A 23859-nucleotide genomic window follows, 5' to 3' on the forward strand; every position below is an offset into this window, starting at 1 on the left:
AAACCAGCCTCAACAACTTAGAGAGGCCCTGCACAACTTAGTGAGACCCTGTCTCTAAATAAATTTATTTTTAAAAGGGCTGGGAATGTGGTTCAGTGGTTAACTACCCCAGATTCAATTCCCGGTACCAATAAAATAAAGAATATGGAAATTGAGTCTGGTCATGCTTCAAGACAGAACTATATAGACATCCTGGTTCTAAGAGTCAATACATTCCCTTTGTGACTTCTACCACTTTGAATTGGGAGTTGTCACTTGTAAATAAAGAATGCTGAACAATCCATCGGGCTGTATGATTACCGGGGCTTAATGGTCTTACCCAACTCTATATGGCAGAGAACAGAAGCCAGTCTTTCATTAGAGATCATTGCAAGTCTGCACTAGTACACCATCATCCATATAGAGTATTAGAACATTTTTTCTAAAGATGGTATTTTTATACCATGGGTTTTTAGTTTTATAACACTAACTCCAAGGAAAACAGAAGGAAAAAAAATTGAGCTTAGAATTTTAAAGAATCATTTAGTAGAGAAATCTAGCCTCAAAATGGAAGAGGAAAATATTTGGATGGATGTAAATGGTACCCCAAATCAGGAATGCACTCATATTTTTAACATCAGCCTCTCCTGGCAAAAAAATAGGTAATTATAATAGTAATCTGTTTCAATGGAAATAAAGTACTGTAATATTTATAGTCTGTGCCAGAGTTATAATGACTGTGGGGCCAGAAGTGAAGTGTCACAGCATGCTCCACATGTTTTTAACACGGTTTCTAAAGGCTCTGGAGGCTATTAAATTTAATGAACCCATCTGCTATGAAATAGAGGTCCCAACGTAATCAGTTTCCGCCATGCCATGTAATGCCGATGGCATTATCTGTTCCACAACCCAGCAGGACTGTTTGTGTTTCTCTTTACGTGTGTCTTTTTGCTTTGACGATGGCAACTTCTTTGATATGCAGCAGTGTCTAGGGAAAATACTGTACATTCAGTTTCCAAGCCCCAGCAACTTGCTTACGGTGCCTTCAGCCCCTGGAGTAATTGATTCTAGGCTGTATGAGGTTGTAGCTTAACACAATCACCCAAACGACTCCTAAATGGCCCAGGTGCCATGCCTGGATGGAAAACCGAAGCAAATGTACCATTTATCAAAGGCAAAGCATTTTCTTCAAGTTGGACTTGGTGGGGGGTGAGGAGGAGGGAATACTTGTCCAATTTGCAAATGCAACTAAATTGGTTTGGAAGTTCCTACAAATTGCCTCCCGAATTGCATTACTAGCAAATGGGAGGGGCAGCAGGGCTTGGTAATGAATTCTCATTATTTTAAATGGTCACATTCCTACTGTTTCTAAAAGATTTCTTTGCTTCCCTTCTGTGTGTCACTGTGGTCTGTGCAAACTTCCCTGGAGGGGTTGAGAAGGGATGCTAATGCTTCCTGGGTTAGATACTGTTTCTATCCTACAAAGCAAGTCGGGGTAGCATTCCCCAGCTGATTGAGTCCCAACTGCAAAGCAGGAGTCATTTGCTTACAAAATGGAACAAATTCCGTTGTTAATGATTTCTTTTCCTCTGCACCTAAGAGATAATGACTGGTGCATGACTTGTATTCAGATGAGAGGCCTATGAATTTCAGAATTCTGGTGTTTGCTGTTTTGTCAATTAATACATGAGATCTTATTAGATTAAACATAATTAATGTTGTTAACATTAATTCATTTATTTGGTCTTCACCAGGAAAGCAATTGAAGAGAACAGGCAAGCCAGAAACAGAATATTTTATCAGACTGGTAGCAATAGGCTGGGAGGAGGGGCTCCGAAAGGAAGTTTTGTCTGACTGATGCTTGATCCCGAGCAGCTTTTGACTCTCCTGTGCAAGAATCCAAATTCAGCTTCTGTCCACAGTTCAGCTTTTATGTTGAACTTGTCCAGACCCAGAATAGTATGAATCAGTGTATAATTAATAAAAAGGAAGAATACTGAACTGATATGTCCTTTTAAGCTATTCATTTAAGTCTTAAATCAATTACATAATCACATTTGTTGCTGCTGGATTTTCACCCATAATAACTGATGAGTCAAACAAGCAGGAATCCCTTTTGCCTTAACTACCCAGATAATTAAGGAGAAAGAAGACTTAAGATCATATTAAGTACATTTAAGGGATCAAGAGTCTACATGTGCTAGACAATCAACAAATGTCTACTTCCTCAGTATTTGATAGAAAGGAATCAGGAGCATTATAGGCCTTCTGATTCTAAAGGAATCAAAAACAATTTCAGAGTACAATATATCAATCCTGGAAACATCAGGGATGAGCAGAAACATGATGAGCAAGTATGGACACAGCTGCTCTTAAACTTTCTCTGGACAGAGAATTTTTTTTTTTTTTTTCCTTTTGTTTTGTTTTGGGACCAGGAATGAACCCAGGGACACTTAACCACTGAATCACATCCCAGCCTTTTTTATTTCATATTTTGAAACAGGGTCTTGCTAAGTTGCTTAGGGCCTCATTAAGTTGCTCAGGTTGGTTTTTAACCTGCAATCTGCAACTGCACCCAGCTAGTCAGAGAGTATTCAGGAGGAGGTATGGGTGCATCTTCTTCTGGCCTTATCTCTCTCAACCAGAGCACATGGACAGAAGCTGTTGTGGTAGGCAGCATTCTAAAATGGCCATCACAATTTCTGCCCCAACTGGTATGTTCCCATAAAATTCCTTCCCCTTCAGTGTATGTGGGATACTGATCCCACAAGTAGATTGCCAATCATCTGACTTAGAGTTGATTTTTAAAGAGAGATCAGGCCAGGTGGGTCTCACCTAAGGGAAGAAGCCTTTAAAAGAAGGTGAAGCACCCTCCAGAGACACTTTGGCTGGTCTAGAAGCAAACAGCATTTCCCCGACTGTGTCTAGGGGCCACAGAGTAGGGAACTGCAGGTGACCTCTGAAAGTGGTTCCTAGTGAGTAAGAAGATGGGACCTTGGTCCTCAACTTCAGGAAACTGATTTCTGCCAACAACCTGAGGGAGCTGTGAAGAGAATTATGCACTGCAGATGAGGCGTGGTGAGTGCCAACACTTAACTACCTGTGAGCCACCCACTGAGGCTCAGTCACCCACGCTGAGATTCTAGAACCTTGAGATTAACACAATGTATTTTCTTGATCAGTGGCCAATTTGTTGTTACCTGGCAATGGGGAATCAACACAGCTCTCTGGCAATGCTGAGCCACACCACAGGAGTGTGTCTGTGGAAATCACAACTTATGCACACATTAGTGGTCCTTCTCTTTGTGTCTAGGAAGGCCATTTTCCCTCATGGAACACAGCTATCCAGGAAGCTATCAAGAGACAACAGAACCGGAAACAGACACTAACCCAGCTGCCAGGTCTTCCTCATCAAATAGAACACACATTCTATTACCAAAAAGGTATAAGCCATGTGCTAGTTACCGTGACTCAGTTCAAACAAAAGAGACTGTTTAAAAACTACTGATAGACAAGAAGATAAAGTCACACTGGATTTTCCTGAGGTTGGGAAATAATTTTAGGTAGCATTCATTGCTTTGTCACCATGCATAGATGTTTAACCCTTTGAGGCAATTCTGGAAGGTAGGTTTCATCCCTGTTTTATAAGGCAGAGAACAAACACAGATGTGAAGTGACCAATTTAAGGTGACAGAGCTGTTATGGAATAGACATGCATCTCAAACCCAGGCTTTTGTTTTAACTCTAAAGTCAGTACTCAGTTCATGATCTAAGGTATATATCTAAATATTAAAAAAAAAAAAAAAACCTGAGTTATCAGTGCTACCAGAACACCAGGTTGTTAAAATGAAATTTGTTTTAGTCAACTTTTTTGCTGCTAGGGACAGTCCTGGATGGGTCAGGACAGTGATGAGCTCCAAAGCACTGATCTCCTATTCTGACCCCAAAAAGATGATGGTAGGTGGGTAGAGGGGCCCTGTAGAACCCAGGTCCAGAGGGCAACTTTATAGAGACCGTGCTCTCCTGGGGAGAAGCATCCACTGGAGTAGCTTCTCCTCACCCATGGGTTGGCACGGGGGAGGAAGGACTCACACATCCCCATAGGCCTGACAGCCTTCTCCACACTACCAAAATGAGAAAGACCTCAGGAAATTCTAACCCAGGGACTCATCTGTCAGTTCTATTTGCCAAGAAAAAAAAAAAAAAAATAGATGCTTGGAAAGCACAGTGACCATGCTAAGGTTATCATTTTGGTCATGATTCTGGAGTTTAATCTTTATGTATATCAAAGTGTTCTTGAGAGGTAAGAAAAATGAGCTTTGTCACCTTGGCATACCAACTGTACTCAACAATGAGCCCCTTAAAACAACGTTTTATTTCAAAGTCAGTAAAGGTGATTATGACAAAGACTATAAATTTCACATAAAGGTTTAACCAAAACACGAGAGTTCAGAGGCAGTTCTTCTGACCCCTAACCATTGGCCTCGCCTCTTGCTGTCAAGGATTGTTTAGTGGAGAACCTTGAGTAGCAGTGATTTCTCCCTCTCTGGTGATCACCCCCACATAAACTCACGCATGTATGTGATTAAATCAATACAATAATTGATTTCAGTGTTAGCATGCTCTTAAGCAAGACACTGCATTAATATGAAGCTTTTCCTTCCTTCTGAACTTATGCTCACTGGGAGCCTCAGGTCATGTCTCTCTAGCCAGAATACCACATATGAACGACACACCCTTCTCCACAGGTACAGGATGGCCATCTGCTTCCCATTGGTGATGCTAATTTTGATGACCTGCTCAAGATGTTGCCAGGATTCTCCCCTATGTAGGATGCTAGATAATGTAGACAGGATCCTGTGGTGTAGGTTTTTTTTTTTTTTTTTTTTTTTTTTTTTAATCCTTCCTGATAACTAACCCCAAAGTTTTGGGAAAGCACTTTGAGACCCCAAAAATTTCCTGCTCATTAACAAACTATCCCCCTAGATTACCATCCATTGATAACCTTTATACTAAATTAGATTTTGCTAAAATGGTTGCAAAATGGTGATTTTCTAACTCTGCACTTGCCCATCAGGGTTGCATGTCACACTGAGTTCCTTCCCACCCAATTCTGTATTTAGGTCATTTGTTTGAAATTTATTTATCTATTATCAATAAGAACATGTCAATTTCTGTTTTATTCAATAGGTTATAATCTATAATTGTCATTCTTTGTCCTGAGGTTTAAATTGTCCCAGATTTACCTCTGTCTGCCTTGTCCTTTTGACATGACCACATTATTTTGAGGACTTCCTTAGTTTCTGGTAAAAAATATTCCAGTCTTTTATTTATTTATTTATTTATTTTTGTGAGGTCAGGTTGCACCTTACATCCAGCCCTGGCATTAGTAATTTCTCTGAAGAATCCTGGTTCCTTTTATTGAGGGATTATCTGGGTCCTGGATGAGTTCTTTGCTACTTGGGTACCATGGCTTCTAGCTCTTTCCAATGGACAGAGTTAGGATTTCACTCTGAAACCTTCAATCCATTCTAATCTCATGGGTATCACCTGCCTTGTCTTTACCCATTTCTACAGTCTTCAATCCCAAAATGCTCATGAAATAGGATTCAGAATTGCTATCCCCATTTTACTACAAATGAAACCAAAGGAAGTTTAAATTTATTTGCAGTTTGTTTTGTCCTGCATTGATTGAGGGGTAGATAGTGGATGTATTACATTCAATATGTCTGAATTTAATATTATATATTGTTATGTATCAAAAATTAATTCCAAAAGTTAGTTTCTCTTTTTCTTTTTTCTCTCTCTTTGGGTAACTTTGTTATTCAATTGAAATATAGCTGGGATTTGTGGTCTTATTTGCATTTACTTTTAGATTTTCCTCTATTCTTGGCTCTATAATGTTAATTTTTGAATGCACAGAACACATGCTTTCAAAAGTCAAACTAAGCCAGACACAGTTGGTACACTTGCGTAATCCCAGAAACCCAGGAGATTGAGGCAGGTGGATCGCAAATTCAAGGCCAGACTCAGGGACACAGGAAGAACCTCAGCAACTTGGTGAGACTCTGTCTCAAAATTTTAAAAGGACTGGCAATTTAACTCAGTGGTAAAGTGCCTCTGGGCTCAATTCCCATTACACTCCCCCAACAAAGTAAGTACACTCGACTTGTGTCACTTCTCCCCAATTTCTTTTCTTCTGTACCCCTTCCACTTTTTTTTTTTTTTTTTTTTTGGTACCAACAGACTTGAACCAGGAATGCTTAACCACTGAGTACATCCACCAGTCTCATATATATATATATATTTATATATATATATATATATATTTTTTTTTTTTTTTTTTTTTTTTTTTTTTTTAGAAAGACCCTTTAGAAACAGGGTCTTGCTGAGTTGCTTAGGCTGGCTTTGAACTCTCGATCCTCCTGCCTCAGCCTCCCAAGTTGCTGGGATTACAGTGTGCACCACCACACCCAGCTCCCTACCATTTCTTGTAAGTGACCAATTCTGTTTGTTTTCTGATTTCTGTGGAAACAAGCAGATACATATATACTTCTTATTTACTTTTCTTTCTCATACCAAAGGTAGCCTAATATTCTTACTTTGGCATTTTTACTCCATTTCCTTAGCAATGTATCCTGGAAATCATTCCATGTGACCAGTGGAGACCATTCTCACTCTTGATTAACATTAACCTCACTAGGGGTGGGTTTCCAGTTTATCTAATCCATCTTATATGTTTTGAACATTTAGGTAGTTTCCAATATGTGGGAATTACAAGCAATTTCGCGATGGAACAAATTTGCCCATATGTATGTTTTACCTTGCTGGTACATTTTCTAGGTTATTTCAGAGTGGGATTTTCTGGGACAAAGGGCAAATGAAAATCCCCCCCACAAAAATGCCCATCCTGTACTATACCATGTACAAAAGCCTCTACCGCACAGCCTCACCACACAATGCATCAATAAATTTTTAATTTCTGCCAATCTGAAGAGCGAGAAATGTATTTCACTGTAGTGTAATTTTGGATTTTTCCTACTTTGGAGTGAAGTGATATAGTTTTTCCCAGTGTTTAAATACCATTTTATTATTTTTGTGAATTGTCTTTTTGGGTCGTTTGCTCATTTTTTTTCTATAGTAATATTGGGAGTTTTTCATCAATTGTTTAAATGTAATAGGATTTAAGTTTTCCTATATGCTATATGTTGCAAATATGTTCTCCCTTTTGACTTGCTTAGGGTATGTTCTGACTTACAGAAGTTGCTTTTGTCTTTTTTTGGTTGTTTTTATTTAAGTAGTCAGAATGAATCCTTCTACTTCTTGCCTGGTAGATTCAGGGGTCACTGGTAGAATCCTTTTTCCGAATCCAGGACGCAGAGGAATTCACCCAGGTTTTCTTCCAGGGCTGTATGGTTTTAATTTTTTACAATTTACCTCAGGATTTCTTTCCTGGATATTTGTGATATTAGAATTAATTTTCTTTTTTCCCTAACGGCTACCAATTTCCACAGACATTTATTTATTGTACAACCTTTCATAGCCCTCTGATCTGAGATGCTGCCTTTATCACTACGCTAAATTCCCGTATGCAGTTTCCATCAGTGTTTGGACCTTCTATTGCTCTGTTTGTCTCTCTAGAGTCTAGTACCATATGGCTTTGATTTTAGAGATGCTGTTCTTGCTTGTTTATATCACGTTATAACCTAAAATGTTATATTGATAAATAAAATGATCAAATGACTGGGGGTTGCATAAAAAAACCACTGAGCACTTCTGTTGCTTCAGGACTGGTCAGCCATACTCCTCTTCCTTCTGTATTTTTCTACCTCAGTCAATCACATGGAACAAGAGGAAAAACTATCACTGCTGTTGTTATTGTCACTGCTGGTAATACGGGGCCACCGCAAATGGGACAGCTTAGCTATTTTGTTTCTATGATTCAAAATCATACTAGGATTAGACTCTCAAATTGATAAGAGCTCAAGGTATCCCCGGTTACGGAAGGGGTATTTTAGCTCCACGTCTACCTGTGGCCAGGTGCCTCTCCCTGGGAAAGGGGTACATCTTCTTGGTCAGGAGATGCTCTTAACTCTGTGGTCCCACTGTGTATCTTAAGGCTGAAGTACATAAGCTGCCATGGCCTGGCTTGGGTCAAGGTGTCCCCCACATGGGTTCCCGTGCCCTTGATAGGCCCACAGTTACCAGTCATGTGGCAGAAATGCGATGCCCAGGGAGAGAAAGGCTGGCCCATGGCCGCCATTGAGATCCCTCCAAGGACAGCTGTGTCTGGGTTACAGTGATTCATGTGATGTTAATCCCAATAAGAACTGTGGGAACATTGTAAGAACACTGACAATCAGCAATTGAAAAGCGCCTCTCCCATCAGACTCATTATCACTATGAAAAATCACCCCGAAATAACAAGAAAAGTGGCTGAGAAGCAAAGTCCCTCGCGTTAAGCTCCTTTAGCCTCACCATCTTCTGCCTGGAATTCGGCTCTCGAATGAGACCCTGACCAGAGCTCACACGACGATGGTGCCTCATCTCTAGGAAGAAAGTGCGACTTCCACCTTTGTGGTGGCTCTGATTCATTATTAGAGCCCACTGCATTCACCTTTCAATTGAGACCTAAAGACACATCACCTGGACTGAGTCTCACACACGGTGCAGGCTGAATCTGAGAACATGCTCAGCATCTTTGTTTCACTGAAAGACTGTGAACACATGTGGAAAGAGGGGGAGGTGGACGAGAGAGGTCACAAGCAAAAAGTGATTTTTGTGCGCTGACCAGACAACCTTCAGAAGAACATATCACATTCTTAGACATTCGTCACCCACCTTGCTTGCCAAGGCAACTCACACAAACCTTGCGTCCAAACGTGGAAGATGTCATTGAACCCCCAAATTGAGGAGGAATGATCTGATTGCTCTTCTCTGAAATTAACCTGGAAAACTCTCTAATGGTGAGATGAAGATCAACCCCAGCCTCAATCCCAGGGCCCAAGGACTCACGGTGCTATCCATGTAAGCTTCAGTCCACACCACGTCGTGCTCTTGGTCGATGACTTTGGGCCTGCTGAGCACATGGAGGTATTCCATGACATTTTCCTGCACATCAGCCAAGGTGGAGATCTGGGTGAAAAACCCTGCCAAAACCCAAGGGAGGACATATTTAGTACCATGTCAGAAAGTCTGCACCCTGGAGCATGCTTATGTGGTGCCTTCATGCCCTCTGGCTAATTTCTTCATTTTTTTTCTTTTTTAAAGTGCTAAATCTCCATCTCCACCATCACGCCATTCATGAGTAGTAGGTTCATGTTAGAAAATGTAATCAAGCCGGGTGTTTTGGTACACATCTGTAATCTCAGCCACAGGGGAGGCTGAGGAAGGAAGAAGTGCAAGTTTGAGACCAGCTTCAGAAGCTTAGAAAGACTCTGTCTCAAAATAAAAAAATAAAATGGGCTGAGGATGTAATTTAGTGGTAGAGCCCCTCGGGGTTCCAACCTCAGCACCAGAGAAAAAGAAAGAGAGAGAGAGAGAGAGAGAGAGAGAGAGAGAGAGAGAGAGAGAGAGAGAAGAAGAAGGAGAGGAGGAGGAGGAGGGAGGAGGAGGAGGGGGGAGGGAGTATATAGTCAAGCAAAGAGAATAAAATAAATCAACCAGAAATTCACCTCCCAGAGTGAAGTCTATGTTACCTCTTTTGGATTTTTTTCCCCCCACATCAGAAATGGGGCCCTCTCAAATGCCATTTGTAACCTTTTTTTTTCATACAGTGAACTTATTCCAAGTGACAGTATGCACGGGCTATCTCATTTTTGTAATTTTAACAAAAATAATTATGATTAATTTTGAGTGCTTACTAAATGTCACAACCTTTGCTAAACACACCATTGATATGCTTTGTCTTGTTTATTCTTGACCAATACAACAGAGCAGGGATGAGTGTGCCCATGTTAAAGGTAAGGTGATGGTGGCAGATGGTGGAGGATATGGTCTTTGGCCCATGTTTCACGAGCATCAAGCAGCAAAATACAGCAAGTGAACCTAGCCTATGAGTGGCTTCATCTATACCTTCTGTTTCTATGGAATTTTTGCCCTTTGTATGTTGAGGCTGAAATTCCTGATGTGATGGCCAGACCTGCCCTCCAAATATGGTGGGTAGACCAGGTTTCTAAGCAACAGGAAAAGTTGAAGCATGTTCTTGTCCTTCAGATGAGCGTGGTCAGTTGGCTCTTGAGTGACAGGGCCCTGCTGCATGCCTCTTAAGCTTGGGGTCCTCTGAGGTTTTTGCTGTGGGTAGGAGATGTTAGAAAAGACAGGAGGAACTGGGCCCAGGCCTGGCTCCCCGGAAAAGAGTCCTATGTTCAAGCTTTCATGGACCATTTTCTTGGTGCCTGACACAGGAGGAGCGGGAAGTAACACTATGAGCAAGGCCTGGCAGATCCACATGAACAATAACAAAATAGAACAATCCACACTAAACTAAAGCACACCGCAGGGACTGCCCATCGAACCTGGCCACCCTGAGCCAGGGTCAGTGTCGCTGAAAGTTGAGGAATGAGAACAAGTTAGGAAGAAGCAGGACTAAGGAGTGTCCAGGAGAGCAAGACCAGAGAGGTCAGGTCCTTTGTGGGCACGGTTTTTAGCTCAGAATAGCTGAGTCAAAGGAGCTGGGCAGAGTGTTTCTACATCAAAAAATGAGCAGGAGATTGGCATGTCAGAATCTGGGGAAGAGTTGAGACTCTGTCCCAAAGGCAGGTGATCATGGAAGGACTTAGAGCAGGGGACACTAAATGAACACAGATTCACGCTTCCTCTCCGTGCTGCTAAATAAGGACCATACCTGCTCCTACAAACCAAGTAAATCAGAAAGGGTGCGTGTTCCTGTAAAGTCCTGTCACAGCACTTGCTACAGCATTTACAGAATCTCTTTGTGCCTAAAACGAGATTCAGAGTAAGGAAACACCGTTTCTTCCATTGTCCAGGAAGGGTCGGGACCCTCCCAGAGTATTTCCAAACAAAAGCCAGCTGGTTTGAATTTAGCGTGCCAACTCCAAACAGGTTGGGACCATGTGGCTTTGGGGTTCCTGATGACAACTCTGCACAGTGTTCATTAGCATGCATTGTCACTCCTCCTGCCCCACCCACTGGGCTCATGCCGGAGGAAAGGGGGCCCCCAAGGCTGAGTCTCTGAGTGCCTGTTCTAGTTGGAGACCGGGGGGAGTGAGGCCTAGGAGCGCCTTCCTTGGGTGCCTGGCTCTCAACGCTCCTCTCTGGCCCCTCTTATAGACCCAGGGAAAAGAAAGGCTTTAAAGGGAGGACGGGGCCACACCCTGTCATCTCTAGATGCAGAGGAGCTGCAGTCTGTGTTTGAATGAGCACGAGAATATTTCACCTCTTCTTTAGTACGGAAACCTTGGGTTCTAAGTGAAGAGTCTTGACAGAGGACAAGCTAGGAGAGGGTTGGTAAGAGGAGGAGGTGGTTTGATAGGGGACATGGAGATGTGTTTCAGACAGTGGAGCTGTTCCTGTTCGGGATTCCACACCAAGCATACTGCAAAAAACAGCATCTCTTAGACGTTTGTCTTGATTGTCTCTATTTTTACATCTAATCCTCAAAGCCAACGGCAAAACTCTCTGATTCAGGTTTTCCAAAACAAGACCAAGAGAAGAAAGGGGATAGGAATAAGAAAGAGAATGGGAGAGACAGGTAATTAGAACAGAGAGATGGTGGGGAGGAAAAACCATCAGTCATTTGGAAGGCAATGGACCTGAGAAATCATCCTTAGCAAGCCTTCCTCATCGTAGTCCAAGTTCTGAAAAGTTACAGAAAGCAGACTTCCCAGAGCTACAGACCCTTAACCAATTGAGTACCTGACCTTCCACAGGAATAACAGGAATTTCAGACTAAACACATTGAAAACCAACTCATGACCATCCCTCCCCAAGGTGGTCTTCCCCATCTCAGCAATGGCGCCACTGCCCAGTTAGACCAAAAGCATAAAAATTACCTCGATAGCCATCATTTCCTCAACCTGCCCTACATCTCACTGAACAGCCTGCTCCTCTAGTCCTGTCTGTAACATGTATCCAAATCTCACTTCCCTCTCTCTTTCCACTGCTTTCTCCCTACTCAGATTCCATCATGCTTCACCTGGAGTCCAACAATGCCACAGTCTCTCCATGAACCCGTTTCCTTGTCCTGGCTCCTCAGATGAGTGAGGGGTCCTCTGAAAGTATAAAGTCTATCAACACCTCTGGCTCTCATCCTGCAATAGCTTCTATTTAGAGTTAGAATAAAATCCAAATCTCTTGCTCTGCCCTCCAGGACTCTCCCTCAATAGCCCCTGCCTGTCTGGGTGGCCTCAATCCTTCCGTCTCTCCTCCTTTCTCTTGGTTTAAGCTGGTTGCTCTACTTTCTGTTCCTCTCACATGCTAAGATCATTTCTTCACTCGGGGTTTTGGCACTCACTGTACCTGCAGCCGAGAAGAGCTTTTATCTAGTTTTGTCCAAGGATGGTTTCTTATTATCGCTGAGGATGCAGTTCAGAGGTGCTGCCTGGCTGAGTTCCCTCCCTCTCACTTCCCCCTGCGTCCATTTCTTCAGAACGTCCATTCATCTGTCGCTAGAGGCTGACTTACTTGCTTACTGTGTTCTCTGTCACTGGAATATGAACTCTGTGAAATGTCACAAACAGCTGGTGCTTCTCTGGTATTCCCAGAAAGGGGGGTGTGGGAACAGGGGGGCCGTGTAGCGATGTAGGAACATTCACTGGGGTCTTTCCTGGGATTCACCTCACCTTTTTTGCACTTGGATCTCATAACTGCACAACTCATGCACTCAATTGTGTAAGGGAGGAAAGAAAAGCTCAGAGAGTTAGTAATGTGTCCCAGGTTCAATTTGAACCCAGGTACCTTTGATTCAAGAGCTACCACTGAAAGCACCGCCTCTTTCCACGAGGAGAAAAGATGAGCAACTAAGAGCTCCTCCTTCAAGAGGGTGCCCCTCGTGGACTATTTCTGTATTGCAGCTGGAAAAGGTTGAGGACAGGTATGAGGAAATAATTGTTCTCTGGGGTTTCTTGGCGATGTACGATAATTAGCACGGAACGCCTACTCCAAATCCAGGACACAGACCAGAGGTGCAGATGTATAAAAGGTAAGAAAAGCTGAAGTTATAAAATGATATTAATAACATATGCTGCAAATTTGATCCTGACACATTAAAATGTAAAATGTTTCTGAAAGAATCTTTAAAAAAAAAAAATGTTTTCATATAACTTTTAGCTAACAAATGTATGGATTTAGTTAATGAATGATGGATAATAGGAAGTCGCTAAGGGCCGGAATCTTTGGCTGTAACCATAGACACTTCCCTAGTTTTCCCTCTGCATTCTCTGAGCTGGCCACTTTCCCCCTCTTTCCCTTCTTTTTTTCTTTTTCCTGTTAAATACTGGCTTTGAATGTTTATTCTTTTCTCTAATGCGCCTTTTTGGACATCATATATCATGTAAGAAAATAGAATCAGCCATCATTCTGTAATTACAGAGGAGTAATTAATGCTGAAATTAGCCACCTATTACAAATGGTCTACTCATTTTTCTACATAACATCAATTTATTTACCTTATTCCCTTGTAGCGTTCTTTCTGTGAACTCTGGGTTACAATTACTCCATGTGATAAACTACGTGCAGCCTGATGCTCTGATTTCTGAGATTTCACCACCCTGACTGCAACATTTCTTGAGTCCCTTGCCCAAAAGCTGCTTTGGTTTGGGATGTCCTGTTGACACATGGTGCAATACTCCACCTTGCCATGACAACAGATCTGAGGACTCCTAGCGTCTGTCCCCAGTGAGTAGACCCTGCTGTCTATCTCAAATGGCGAGGCCCTTGTTCTACTCTGGTGTGATGGCTAGCGATCACTTTGAATGCTTCCAAAGACTCTTTGCAGTGAAGGTGATGCTGCGACTTGGCTGGCTTGCACCCTCCGGGGTACTCTTGGAAGACCGCCCTTTCTATCTCCTTTTCCTCTGTCAGCATCGCACACACACATGACTGAAAAGCACTTCCTTACAAAGAAAGACGTACAATTTATAAACAGTTTTCCACCTCCATGTATTTTTTGACCTTCACAAAGAAGCAAGAAGCCTGTTATACCTTGGGAGCCAAAGACCCCATGTCCATGTCATTGAAAAGAAGAGAGCAGGGAGAGATTGACAGCTGGGGCAGGGAACTTTGTGGCCTCCATGGGAGAAAGAACTGGACTCCTGAGTGAAGCTGTCAGAATCAACTAGAGCCTCAGATTTGGGCACACGTCTTTTCCTTTGTGAATAGTATTACGTTGTAAACTCAAATTACACTTTAGAAATGATATGAAAAGATAAAAAGAAATAAGTCAATACTTAAGATAGAAGTTCTGTGGGACAACTTCCTTCTATGTATTTCCTCTTTAAAATGGGCACATGTTCATGTATATTTCTGATATCATAATTAATTATGTGAAAAATATGTAAAAGCATTAAAGAACAATCAATGGATATAAAATTCCCACATCTGAAAAAAGGAGGAGGAGGAGGAGGAGGAAGAGGAAACTAATCTAAAGGTCCATAGGTACGTACTTGGGGAGCTAGTAAGGTGGGCTTATTCCTGTAGCTCTGCGGCTGTGCCCCCACCACATCCTGTCATGGCCTCCTGTTTCTCTCATCTCCTTTTGGAACCTTCATGTTTCCAGTTAAAATATTCAGAACAGGACAACACAGCAATGCAAGGCGAGGCCATGCCAATTCCCGAACACACCTGCTGGGGATAAATTGCAGCTCCTGACTTAATAAACTATGGCATGTCAAAGTCCTTTCTTACCCCCTAGTTTGGTTTTCCTAGATTTTCCCTAATTATGGGAATGGCCTAAGTGAGATTGTTGTGTGAAATTACAACTACCTTTTCCCCAAAGAAGACAGTCTCACATCCTAGCTAAGAATTCAAGCTGGGGCTTTGGCTCACCTAGACCTGAACCCTCACTCTGCTCCCTGTTAGTTGCTAATCTGGAGCAACTGAGGTCCACTGAGGTCTACTGGCTAGTGTCTCATGGCCTCAGTTTCCATCTCTGTAAATAGAGATGATTCTAATATGAACTTCATAGAGCTTTTATGAGGGTCTAAAGAGACATGACACAAAGGTACTTTGTACCCTGTCTGGCACGTAGTAAGCAGATTGTCATCCTTAGTTGCCATAAACAGCAGCAACTGTCTTCATCGCATTCAACTCCTCACATTCTAAGGAACACAAAGCACTGCTCAAAGGTATCTGAATAACTGCCATTTTTGCCTTCCTCCACCTGCCCTTCCTCCACCCACCTGCAAAGCATTCGGCTGCCTCTTTTCTCCTACTGTCACCTACAACCATTCTGGCCTCAAAAAAAAAAAAATTTTTTTTTTTTGAAGTTATCTTTTAGGGAATGTCACACTCAGAGTAAAAAAAAAAATTTTCATTGGAACAAAGGTTGGGGACCTGGACTTTCAAGGAAGGCTCAGACCACCAATTCTCTTTCAAATAAGAACAGAATGACCTCTAATCCATCGAAAAGGGATAAATAAGCTCAGCAGACAACCCAAAGACACTCGTGCACCATTTCCATTGGACCTAATGATGACTGATTGGTTGGGAACCCAAACACAGAGCACCTTCTTTATTTGCACAGCTGGAAAACACTCCATTAACTGTGATTTTTGAAGGAGGATCAGCCAGTGCTTGTTTAAAATCTTGGCACACTGAACGCTGGAGAGGGTCATCATGGCTTTATGAAATATCTGGCCTAGCTGGCCCCTCTTTTCAGTTTTCCCCGTTCACGTGTTTATGCAATGGTGTGGATGCAGCTCTTTCAATTCCACAAGCCTTTCTACAGTGGCAGCGATTGTTTTAATGTATTTAAAAGAGCATGCTGTTTTGCCTCATTAGGGTCAGTTCCCTCAAGATAGACCCTACTTAATGCATAAAATGAAATGAGCAGCTGAACTCCAGGCCTCTCTGGATTTTGTTAGCAGATTGGAGGAGGCAGAGAACTCCTGTAAGGGGTATGAAGGTCCCCCAGATGCCCATTTCTAGGGGAAAGCATCGAAGTCCACTGGCTGGCTAAGAACGTTTCCATGGTTACCAGAGTTCCAAGACAGACATGTTGCAGAGACAGCAGGTCCTTGACCACTGATCCAGGGATGCTGCAATGGCCCTAACTATTATTCTCGCTCCTTCCCAGGGTCATTCTGTGGTCAGGAGCCTCCATCAGTCAACAGATTTCTCCTTGGCCTCTCTTCTGGTCCCTGAGTACTGATGCTTCGTTTTGCAGAAAAACAAGACTGAGTCAGGGTGAAAATATGCAAGGGGTGGGGCTCTGGATCTCAAGTCACTTGAGATGAAAAATGTTATGCTGCCTCCATTCTCTTAACAATCTGAGACTATAAACAATGACTTAATTAATGACCATAGGCGAATACTTGCTTACCGATATTACGTGGACAAAAACCCCATAATGTGAAGCCAATGTTTACGCGGGCACAGATGACTGGAACCGAACATTTGGATGGCAAGTGCTACTTTGAAGAGAGTCGAACAATGACATTCGATTCCCAAAGCTCTTTAGAAGAAAAGCAGAGGCGGGAAGGTGAAACTTTTGAGAGGGACTGAGCCTAGTAGAGAAGGACATGACTGGATTTGGACTGGAAGAAGGGACTCATTGGAATTCAGCCGCCTATCCAGCTAAACAGAAAATCCTTGGATTTTCTAAGTGGCTGTATTCAGAACTTATGAATCTTACGGGCTGTATTCTATAGCCAGGCCCTGAGTTGGCTAAATTGTCTTCAATCTTGCTTCGAAGATTCTTATAAACAACAACTAAAACTAAATTATGGTGCAGTATTAGTTGATTAAGACAAGACTTCAATTTGAGTAATTCTCATCAGCCTGACACAGGCAGAGGTAAAAACAATAGCCCATGACTAAATGCGAATCAGTTGATGAGAAGGATTGTGATCTGGTGTGGCACGAATAACAACAAAATTTTAAAAAATTTAAAAATGGAAAGGAACTTTTTTTCCCCCCAAGACCACAAAATCAAGGAAAAACAGGGAAATATAGCTCACTCAGGGTTTTCAAATGCCAAAGTTCTCAAACTCACACACGGGCCTTGTCATTCAATGGAACTCTGGGATCTACCCAGTCTCTCCCTCCCTTGTCTATGCTCCTCCTGTACTTTCCCTCTGACATGAAGCCAAACACATTACTCTGAGACAAGCCACCAATACCTTTTCATGAGGCAAGCCAACCAACAAAATAAAATATTAGTAGAACGTGTTATCTTAGAGCTTCAGGGAAATGTTAACAACCTTCTATGCAGTCCTTTGTTTTTAAGATGAGGAAACCGAGACTTGCTTAAAAGACTGTTTCAAAGAGATGCAGACAATTAAAGATAAAGCCAAGCAAAGGGCAAGATGGGCATAGGTTTACTCATCTGGCCTTGCACCTGCTTTCTGAGAACTTTCCACTCACCCCATCCATGGTGTTGGGCCCTTTAGGAACATGTTTTTCTTTTTTTTTCTCTGTGAGTTTACCACTGCCTTTATTAGACAGAACTGGCCCAGGCTGGGAGCCATTATCATTTTTGAGGGTGAAGAGGAGAACTTGAAGCCAAGAACTTAGATTTGCCGGTCAGTCTGAAGTGAAGGAAGCATGGAGTCTCCTTTCTAATAGTGTGCCCTGCCCATGTGGGTCGTGTGAAGGATGGGTATGTACAGTGTAGGGTGACCATTTCATATCAAAGTAGGCAAGCCTTATCTGCAGAGAAGAAGAATGCCATGAATATGTACAGAAAAATCAAGAAGGAAAAGAAAAAGAAAATACATCTCCCTGGTCCTCCCTGAGACCAGAGGTTGCCTTCCTACTCAGGGTTCCGAGCCATTCCCTTCTCTTTCCAAAACACTCTTGTTTTTCTCTTTTTCTTCTTTTATTTTTAATTGCAGGGAGCAATTTTTGTTGCTTAAAACTAAAATAACCTTAAGTCACAAAATATGGAGCTGAGATCTGCAACCTCTTTGCCCCTGAGTCTCTATTTCTACTAAAATTCAAACACTAAAATTTCAGGAAAGATGGTTTAGGAGACCTGTCCAAGACTACCTAAATATATCAGTACCAACTATCTTGCAACAGGACATATCTTCCTTTATTAGTAATAATCATTGATTCACTCATTTTTCAAATATCATACCTCCTGTGAGAAAGGTATGAGGCCAGACTCTGTCTGAGCACATGAGATGGAGTTAGACCCATAGACTGCTCTCATGGAGCCTGCAGTCTCAGAGCGGAGAGAAGACAGGTCCACATATCTTATATCACAAGGGAGTACTTGGGGATACACAGATGCCATGCACTGAGCTACTAGCTTGACTTGCAGGGCCTGATTTCATACCTACAATATGTGTATTGATCACTATCTTCTGTAGGTGATAGGATTCAGATCACCCAGAGAGGTCTGGCAACTTGCATGTAGCTGGTGGATGGTGGAGGCTGGATTTGAAAGCTGAGTCTGGACTCTATCGCTTTTTAGCTTGTAGTACTTTGGTCAAAGTATTCTTGGTCAAATAACAAAAGAAAAGAAGTTCTTACTAGACTGAGAAGCCCTGTTACTTCCCTCCATGACCTCCAAATATTGTTTCTGACACACCATAGGGTCCTTATAAATATAAAACTCTAACAGTGGTCATTGGGCACTTATGACCCTGTATTGAATAGGCACCTAATATGTACCATTTCATTAATCCTTACAAATAATAAGAATCAAAGGAAGAACTGGATACAAAATCTCAATTAAACAGAAGGAATACATTTAAGAGATCTATTGTATTATAGTAACTATAATTAACAAAAATGGATTGCACTTTTGAAAATAGATATTCTTTCTTTCTTCCTTTTTTTGGTAACAGGGATTTTGAACCCAGGGGTGCTTAATCACTAAGCAACATCCCCAGTCTGTTAAGTTGCTGCTGAGACTGGCTTTGAACTTGCAATCCTCCTGTCTCAGCCTCCTGAGCCACTGGGGATTGCAGGCTTGTGCATGTGCCTGAGAAAAGATTTTAAGTGTTCTCCCCACAAATAAATGATAGGTGTGTGAGGTGATACATATGTTAATCACTTTGAGTTAGCCACTCCACAATTTACACATATTTCAGAACATCATATAGTATATCATAGACACATATAATTTTTATTTGTTCATTCAAAAGAATCTGAGAAAAATTATAATCACATCTACATTTTGCATATTAGAACACTGAGGAATGTTAAAATTAGTTAATTTATTCATGTAGGCAGTTATGTCATCAGAATATATCGAACTGGAAATCGGAATGGCCTGACACAAATTTCATTTGTCACATAGACTGTATGTCCAGTGTGGACTAGTAGATAGCAAGGACTAGAGTGAAAGGCACCTGCTCCATGTGATCACTCAGGGATCCAGGCTGACCCCAGCTCTTAAGTCATTCAGTCAGAAATGACTTGGGTTGGTTTTCCTGACAGTTCATTGGTCAGAGCCAGTTTTGAGGTTCCACATAATGGGACTGGGAGCGGTGAGAGGACACATATAGGGCGCACAGTAAATGTCTCTGCTGTAGAAATTCACCCATGGTTACTGTGAGCACAATGTGCAAGGAATCTCAATCACTCCACTTGACTAAGCCCTTAAAATCCATAAACTATTTTGGGAGAAGTTGTTCTATATCTGTGAATAATCAGAAACATCTAGATTTATCCTAGAGTTCCCTGCCTTCTTGTATAATCTCACTCATTTGTAGAAACTGAAATAGTCTATCGCATAGAGATGGGGAGAAGAATAGTGGTTGTCAGAGGCTAGGTAGGATAGAGGCGGGACACAGAAAGGCTGGTTAACAGGCACAAAAATATAATTAGAGCTGGGTGTGGTAGCACACGCCTGTAATCCCAGTGATTGGGAAGCTGAGGCAAGAGGATCTCAAGTTCAAAGCCAGCCTCAGCAATTTAGCAGCTTTAAGCAACTTAGCAAGACCCTGTCTTTAAATAAAATATTAAGAAAGGACTGGAGATGAGGCTCAATGTTAAGCACTCCTGGATTCAATCCCTGTTAGCAAAAAAAAAAAAAAAAAAAAAAGAAAGAAAAGAACAGAAAGAAAGAAAAAAATATATATAATATAATAATATATAATATTTATATATATATAAATTAGATTGGCAGACTAAGTTCTAGTTTTCTGTAGCACAGTATGTTGACTATACTTAATAATAATCTAATACACCTATTAAATCAGTAGGAAGCAGGATTTCAAATGTCCCCAACACAAAGAAATGATAGATGTTTGAAGCGATGGATATCCTCATATCCCCAATCTGAACACTGTGCACTGCATACCTGTGTCAAAACATTCTACTGTACCCCACAAACATGTGCAATGATTGTCAATTTAAAAAACTGCAGCCTTCTCTTAGAACTCGCTGCTTTCTCAAGTGTGGTGCTAATTCTGCACACCCAAGGGGAGGCGATTCAGAGCACGGCCCGTCGGGGAGACCCACCTTTGTTGGCACAGGCCATCCACTTGAGATTGTCTGCAAAGGCAGCCTCTCGTCCAATGAGGTAGGTGAAGATGCGAACCTGAAGGGAAGACAGACACACGGTGAGCGTGAGTGCCGTTCGCGCCTCGCCATCCTGTGCAGGCCACGTGCACGTCTGGCACACACGTGGCTCACCTCTTTCATGCTCCACGCTTCCCATCTGTGGGAACACATTTAAGACATTTGAAGTACAGTCCGTTAGAAACATACTCAGAAATGGGGCCTTTGATCTTTTGAGCCATATGGCACTGGTGGTAGTTGCTTTTCAGTGTGCAGCTCACGACAGAGGAAAAGGACTTGAGAGGAGAGACGGGCAGCAACATGGATCTGGGTTTGCTCCATATGTGGACGAGGATCATCCGGGTCTGGATTGAATCCCCAACCTCTTTGCTCATCCCCATAGGAAACTCAGAGCGTTTCCGTCTTGGGAATAGGGAGGACACTGAAAGACCCTTGAGTTTCCCCTCGATGGGGAGCATGGCCTACAGACACCCTCCAACCCTCTGTGGTGCCTGGCATAATTTTAGGAGGTTATTAATGAGGACAAGAGGCTCAGTCTGTGACCAGAAGACGGATAGTGACTTTCTTTAGTTCTTTCTGCTTTTGGCTTCCAAAGGGCAGAAAATTAATGTAAAATCCTGGCCTCTTGTTTTCTAAGTTCTCTCTCTCTCTCCTGAGGCTAGAAGTCTTTGGAAGATTCTGGCCTATCTTGGAAAAAATAAAAAGCAAAGATTCAGTCTCACATAGACAAAACTGGTTACCACCGACTGCCCCCTCACCTAGAATAATTCACTTTCCCTGCCTGGCTATTGTCTGTATTCAACTGAGGGACTCTGATTTGGGGAAAAACTGAGACCCAGTTAAGTAAAGTGATTGGATAAGGTTCATCAAGGTCTGATCTCAGGAGGCAGGTTTTCTGAGATCTCAGGATAGTGTTGGAGTCTCCTCTCAACCTCCTGGACATACTAGTTCTTTCAGTATAGATCATCCCAACCAGTTCCAATGCCCAGGGCCAATATCCATAAGAGCCAGGAGTGGAGTCCAATCTCTCGAGATCAGACCCAGACTTTTTCATACATCCTTGTTTTTCAATTTCAAATTTAAGCTCTTTAAAGGGAAAAAACTAGACTGATTAAAAAAAAAAAAAATCTTCCATCCCTACTGGCTCTTAGCCAAAGCAAGAAAGCATAAGAAATAGTTCTTAGGAAATGAAATTAGGGTTCTATCTCTATAGGCAAAGACCCAAGATAAAGTAGCCCATTTGTTTCTGAGTAAAGGTAGCTGTGTGTGCCAGGCTCCTCTGCTGTCCAGTTGAGGAGTCTTCTCATAAACTGAGATCTCTCTTGGAGGCACAGTTAAAACCCCAGAACAAGGCTTTGAATCACTGGCAAAATTTCTACAATTCCTGATTTAAAAGACAGCAACCTATTTGGAAAACCAGAAGAAATGCGCCAAACTTCAAATCAGACACGATTGCTCAAGAATAATTGTGCTAACAACACCCACAATAATGAAAACCAGCACCATGACCCCCTACCATCACCACCCCTATGGCTTCTACAATCAGTGCCATCCCACCACGGGTCAGGTACTGGGCTAAGAGAGTTACGGACATTATGTTTATTTTGTTGGTTTGAGTTTCATTTTATTGCATTTGAAGGAAGATCAGGATCATGCTTAATATTTCCATCTATGTACATTTCAAGTCTTCCAGTTGACTGACCTCCTTATTTGAGGAGAAATGGCGTGAAAATGACTTGTTGCCTCTCTGTCTATAAAATAAACATAATCAAACAATACTGTATCCGTACCCTGCATTTTCCACAATAATGCCTTTTCGACTGACCACAAGAGAAAAGAGATTTTACTTCAACATGGAAAATATTTGGGGGAGCAATTTAACAATATCTATAGCGTTCTATATTTTTAAATGTTTGACCCAGTAATTCTACCTCTAGCCATTCATTTGTAGCTGGGATTACAAACAAATAGCCTATGGAAACTTTTATGGTTTGGATCGGGAATGCACCCTCAAAAGCTCGTGTGTTGAAAGCAAAGTCCCCAATGTAGAGGTGGAGCTTTTTCACAATGATTGGATCATGAAGGCTCTGACATCAATGGATTAATCCACTCCATAACTGAATGAACTCCTGGGAGATGAGACCTAGTTGCAGGAAGTGGGTCACAGAAAGCATACCCCAGGAGGATTAATCTTCTCCCTGACCCTTTTCTCTCTCTCTCTCTGCTTCTTGGCTGCCACGAGGTGAGTAGCTTTTCTCTGCCATGCCTTTCAGCCAGGATGTGACCATGGACTGAGACCTCTGAAACTGTGAACCAAAATAAACCTTTCTTCCTCTAAGTTCTTCTGAAAGTGTGGGTATTTTGGTCACAGCAATGAAAAGCTGACAGAGACAAAGATGACATGAGGTGGTAGGAGTACTGGAGAGTGCATGACTTCTGGAAGCCCTAGAGTTTGTAGACATTTTTACAAATACACAATGATAAGAGTATAAGGGTGTGTCTTGATAACTGATTGGTTAAAATTTAATGTGTATTCAGGTAAGGCGATATTATGCAACTCTCTACTTCCTTCCCCATTATGAATTGGTAAGGGGAAGAAAAGCAACTTTTAAGATACTGTATAGCATAGAATTCTATTCTTTTCTTAAAGGGGACTCATACTACTTACAAACTTTTATATCATTTGAGTGATTGATGTCACAAAGAAACAAGTATTGCTTTAACAAAGTTCATGTTAAGTGAGAAGAAAGTAATGACCCTGCAACTTCCTATATAAATCTGTAAGGATATTGGAAGAACAAATGTAGAAATTAAAACCAAACCCAGAAAGAGATGAAGATGTAGAGATGAAGTCCTGGTCTTGCATATTCCAGCAAATGAGAAAATCTCTATGAGTAACATACACAGCTCCTTATTTCCCTCATTAGCAGATTCTGTAACCTGATGGATTTTATTTCCAACAATTGAGGTTTCATTCCTAAGAAGTGCTACCAAACCAACTTTCCCTGGTTTGCCTTGAGGCTAACTCCTTTTCTGATGTGGTGAGGAGGCTTAGCAGGGCCAGACCTGGGTGAGTCCTGAAAGCCAGGTGCACAGCACAGACAATTAGGGGCAAGAGGCACAGCACAGTTCAGGCCAGGACAGTCATCCAGATACAGTGACGTGCCCCAGCGAGCCAGCCAGGTCTTTGCACTCTTCATCTGCAGCCATGGAAGGCACCACTTT

General features: G+C 42.0%; 1 protein-coding gene across 1 annotated transcript in view; it reads right to left on the reverse strand.

The window, feature by feature from the left end:
- The window catches only part of CACNA2D3 (calcium voltage-gated channel auxiliary subunit alpha2delta 3), an 871596-nt gene that overhangs the window by 298308 nt on the left and 549429 nt on the right, over nt 1-23859 (reverse strand). Inside the window, 2 exon segments of the mRNA XM_079115690.1 lie at nt 8995-9128; nt 20575-20653. Of these exon segments, the coding sequence (XP_078971816.1) occupies nt 8995-9128; nt 20575-20653 (213 nt within the window).

The sequence above is a fragment of the Sciurus vulgaris genome, assembly GCF_902686455.1.
Source record: "Sciurus vulgaris genome assembly, chromosome: 16".
In the NCBI taxonomy this organism is placed as follows: Eukaryota; Metazoa; Chordata; class Mammalia; order Rodentia; family Sciuridae; genus Sciurus; species Sciurus vulgaris.